The following is a 5069-nucleotide window of genomic DNA, read 5'->3' as shown; positions in this document are numbered from 1 at the left end:
ACGCAGAGGCATCTGGCGCAGACGATGCTGACGAAGCCAGGCGTGGAGAAGAACGACGCTGTGACATTGTGAAAGGCAGTACAGGTACGTGTTTGCAGCTGAGTTGGTGTGTGCTTGCTCTGTGCTCAAGGTGGGGATCGAAGGATATCGCTACCAAGTGTAGTAGACCAAGTGTAGGAGATGTATATTGGGGTGTAGACTTGATTCAGCAAGAATAAATGAACACAGACAATAGGCAAGTGCAAGTATAGGTGCCAGTGCAAGAGTGGTTGATGTTGTGTATATGAAAAGAGTGGTGTGGAGTAGTAGTGGTTCGGAAGTAGGGAATGCTGGAGTGGAACCACTACACTCTCCCCTTCTTTCTATATTGACGCAGGAGGCGCTTGGCGTCCTTGCCAATGAAGTTCTTGGCAGGCTCCCAGGTGCTGTCATGGGACGGGTATCCAAGCCACTTGGTCAAGAACAACGGACCGTTGGGCGTCATCTTGTGTCCAAGAATGGCTTCCATGGCGAAGATGTCCGTGTCAAGCGCGGGCGGGCGGTCCACGCCGCGGACTTGTCCTTTGACGTGGCGTACGAACTTCGTGTTGATGACTGGGTGAATGCGGGAACGTGCTGGGAGGTTGATCTTGAGATGGGTTGGTCCGAGAACTTGATCGACGGTGAAGGGTCCGAGATACTTGCGGCGGAGCTTTCCGTGCTGCTGTCTGGTCGCGTCGTCGCGAAGGAGATACGTGGAGATGTAGACGTTGTCGCCGGGTTTGAAGTTGTGTTCGTGTTGCGGTCCATCATTAGCCATGACAACCGTGTTGTGCCACAGGTTGTCTTTGGTCTGTTTGAGAAGAAGTTGCAGCTGTGCCTTGATTTCTTCGGCGGACGCAGTGGTGGCCGTTGCATCTGTGAAGTGAAGTTGTGGGGTTCGTCCGTAGACGATGGAGAACGGTGTGGTTTTGGTGACACCATGCACGTTGGAGTTGATGGTGAACTCAATGATGTTGAGAGCTTGTGTCCAGGTCTCTGGGTGGTCAGCGCACATGCATCGAAGCAGGTTGCCAATAACTTGGTTCATGCGTTCGGTTTGGCCGTCGGTGGCTGCGTGTCCTGCAGTCGACATGGACAAGCGAACACCAAGGATGGCCATGAGCTCCTTGAACATCCTGGACGTAAAGCGCGGATCGCGGTCACTGACGAGTTGCGAGGGCACACCGTGCAGGCGGACAACTGTTGACAACAGGATGCGCGCTGCATCAGTAGCATCAGTAGTCGTGTGGCAGGGAGCGATGTGCGTCATCTTGCTGAAACGATCGACGAACACAAACGCTGCATCGAAACCGTCGGTGGACTTGGGAAGACCAGTGATGAAGTCCATGCTGACGCTGCTCCAGGGACCGTCAGGCGGCGCAAGGGGATGTAGGGCTGCCTTGGGTGGTGCACCTGACTTGGCCTCCAGGCACGTGTGGCAAGACGTGACGTATTGGCGAATGTCAGAATACATGCGTGGCCAGTAGTAGTCCTGTGTGAGACGACCAACGACTGCAGCCACTCCGCTGTGGGCGTGGGCGTCGTGGGCGAGGCGAAGGAGAAACAGCTTGTCGGTGGCAGTGATACATCTGCGTTGTTTGAAGAACAGAACGGGTCCTTTCCAAGTGAAGGGCGGACGCACTCGCTTGAGGATCTTGCGGTACGCCTTGTCGTGACCGTAATCGGTGTCCAGGGGCGTTGGATGAATCGTGGTGAGGGAAGTGTTGACCATGCGACTAAGTGAGTCAGCAATGACATTGTTAGGGCCAGGCGTGTACTCCCACTCGAGAGAGTACTCGGCAAGCTCGTCAAGCCAACGATGGATGCGACGCTCAGAAACCTTGTCCTGTGTTGCGAGGTGAAGCAACGAGCGATGATCGGTGTGGATGCGTACAGGCTGGAACCCGAACAGGTGACGCCATTTTCGCAGTGCGACCAGAAGAGCAAGAAGCTCCTTTTGGCGCACTGGGTAGTTGCGTTCAGCAGCGGTGAGAGCACGCGACATGAAAGCGACAGGGCGTTGATTCTGCTCCAAGACGGCGCCTATGCCAACGTCGCTGGCATCTGCTCGTATGACGAATCGCTGCTGTTGATCTGGCGCTGCAAGCACTGTTGGGCTGGTGAGTGCGGTCTTGAGGTCGTTGAATGCGGCTGCTGCTGTGGCAGTCCAGTCGGTTATCTCCTTGATGGCGTAGAGTGGTGCAGCTCTTGTTGAAAAGTCGTGGATGAACTTGCGATAGTATCCTGCAAGGCCCAGGAATGCGCGGAGAGACTTCATGGATGTTGGCTTGGGAGTGGAGATGATGTCCTTGGTCTTGTTTGGGTCTGGGCTGATGCCATCGGCAGAGACGACATGTCCAAGGAAGGGAAGGCTGGGCTTTGCAAACACGCACTTGCGTGGCTTGCAAGCGAGTTTCTCACGGCGGAGTGCCGAGAAGAGTTTCCTCAGCGTGCACACGTGATCGTCCAGGGTGCGCGTGAAGACAATGAGATCGTCCAAGTAGACTGCAGTGTTGGGGATGTCCCTGATGACGCGGTCCATCAGACGTTGAAAGGTGGCAGGGCCGTTCTTGAGTCCAAATGGCAGGACGCGAAACTCGAAGTGGCCGGCGTCGCACGCGAAGGCCGTGCGGTGAGCAGCTTCTGGCTTGAGGCGAAGCTGGTGGTATCCTGAGTGGAGGTCCAACTTGGTGAAGTACTTGTTGCCAGCAACTCGGTTGAGGATGGCCTCGATGTCTGGCAGTGGATACTGGTCTCCGATTGTTGAGGAGTTCAGCCTGCGTCCACGCACATCCGTAGAGACTTGTCGGCTTTCCGCACGAAGATGACGGGTGCGGCGAACGCTGACTTGGATGGCTGGATGCGTCCACTGTTGAGAAGGTCGGCGATGGTGCTCTTGAGGGCTGCGCGCTCTTCAGCATTCAGGCGGTACCGGACAAACGGTGGTGGAGTCGCGTTTGGTTTGAGGACGATGTCGACGTCCTCTGGTCGGCTTGGCGGAAGGCGATTCGGAAGCTCCTCGGGAAAGACGTCATCGAATTCTTGTAGCAGGTTGCGAACCTGGGCTGGGATTTGGTCCTTCTGCTCGGCACTTACGTCGCGAACCAGCGACCCGATCGCACCAATGAAGACTTCGGATCCGTTTTGCGCCAAGTAAGTGTCAATCTTTGCCGAGTTGACGACTTTGATTTCTGAAATTGGTGCGCAATCATTGAAAGCTGATGCGGAACCAGAGACATCAGTGCTGTTATCGCGTTTCACTGCTGTCGATGTGACAATGCGTGCTTGCTGTTGATGCTGTTGCTGCTTCTGCTGCTGCTGCTGCTGCTGATGCTGTTGCTGCTGGTGCTGGTGCTGTGACTGTGTGACTGCTGTTGGTGCAGGTGAGGCATCTGTGTGCTCTGGGGGGCCAAGCGTGAGTCGGTCGTTGAGGAACTTGAACGTGGGCTTGACATCGGTGATCCAGTCCATACCAAGGATGACATCGATGCCTGGTGGGCACTTGGACACGGGAAGATCAACCAGGTATGAGCCTGTTGCGCCGAGGTCGAGGGTGAGCTTGGTCCAACGGTGTGTTGTTTCGGACGTGCCATTGGCGAAGGTGAAGGTGATGGCCTTGCTGCGTTCTTTCGTGGAGACGTCAAGACGTGACGAGACGAATGAGTGTTCTGCGCCTGTATCAATGAGGATCTTCACAGCTTTGTCTTCGATGAATGCTGGAACAGTGAAGACAGGTTTGACGTTGAGTTGTGATTGGCGCTGGATGTCTGCGCGGCCAACAAGAGGACGTCCGTCGGCAGTCTTCTTGGCAAAACAGTCACTGGCGACGTGCCCTTGCCTGTTGCATCGGGTGCACTGCTTTCGTCCATGACGTGAGTCGTTGTTGTTGCTGTTGCGGTTGTAGGAGCGTGATGGTCCATTGCGCTGATGTGCCTGCGTGTGACGGTTGTGCTTGGATGACGAGCGATAACGTTGTGCAGTGTTGTTGTTGTTGTTGTTGTTGTTGCTGCGGCGGTGTATATCGTTGTGCGACACAGTCTGCTCAAAGTCCGTTGCGATGCTGTACGCTTCCTCCAGGGTGCTTGGGCGCTTGATGTTCAGATGTCGGCGAGTGTCGTCGTTCCTAAGACCGGCGACGAAAGCGGCGATCTGCAGGTCGACGAGCTTTGCTGGAGAAGCATCGATGAGTGAACGGCGGAAAGACGCGATGTAGCCTGTGACAGCTCCACGTTGACGGTGAGTGACGATGTCTTGGAATGCTCGCCACTGCTTGCTTGGGTCTGCAAAGTGCGTTGTTGCTGCCGTTTCGAACTCATCAAAAGACGCATCTGGGTTTGCCTCAATGTAATGGCGTGCCCACTGTTGCAGAGCTCCGTCAAAGTACAGGGTCGCGAGGCGGATCTGGTCAGGGCCAGAGGGAAGACGAAGAAGTTGAGTGCAGGTACGGAAGGTCTGGAACCAGGAGACGATCGCGGCAGGATCATGATCCGTGATGCGGGTGAGAGCCGAGCGAGCAAGAGATTGAACACCGGCGTCGACAGGAGCTGATGGCGCTGACGACGAAGATGAGGGACCCACAGTTGGGGTGAGCGCTGCGTAGGCGGAAGACGACGTCGCTGATGACGACGACGCAGAGGCATCTGGCGCAGACGATGCTGACGAAGCCAGGCGTGGAGAAGAACGACGCTGTGACATTGTGAAAGGCAGTACAGGTACGTGTTTGCAGCTGAGTTGGTGTGTGCTTGCTCTGTGCTCAAGGTGGGGATCGAAGGATATCGCTACCAAGTGTAGTAGACCAAGTGTAGGAGATGTATATTGGGGTGTAGACTTGATTCAGCAAGAATAAATGAACACAGACAATAGGCAAGTGCAAGTATAGGTGCCAGTGCAAGAGTGGTTGATGTTGTGTATATGAAAAGAGTGGTGTGGAGTAGTAGTGGTTCGGAAGTAGGGAATGCTGGAGTGGAACCACTACAGCACCTGTGCTAGCCTACCCCAACGCAAGCCAGAAATACGTCGTGCAGACCGACGCCTCGGAGACAGCAGTA

General features: G+C 55.3%; 1 protein-coding gene across 1 annotated transcript; it reads right to left on the bottom strand.

The window, feature by feature from the left end:
* Positions 1 to 343: 343 nt before the first annotated feature.
* Positions 344 to 4716, bottom strand: PTSG_13210 (uncharacterized protein; the record flags this gene model as incomplete). The annotated part of the gene is made up of 2 exons (XM_004987460.1): positions 344 to 2798; positions 2825 to 4716. 2 exons carry the CDS (start codon positions 4714 to 4716, stop codon positions 344 to 346), a joined length of 4347 nt encoding a protein of 1448 aa, XP_004987517.1.
* Between the last annotated feature and the right edge of the window lie 353 nt (positions 4717 to 5069).

This window comes from Salpingoeca rosetta (assembly GCF_000188695.1).
Source record: "Salpingoeca rosetta unplaced genomic scaffold supercont1.95, whole genome shotgun sequence".
Taxonomy (NCBI): Eukaryota; class Choanoflagellata; order Craspedida; family Salpingoecidae; genus Salpingoeca; species Salpingoeca rosetta.
The sequence above is the reverse complement of the archived record's forward strand: the minus strand, read 5'-3'. Positions and strand labels throughout refer to the sequence as shown.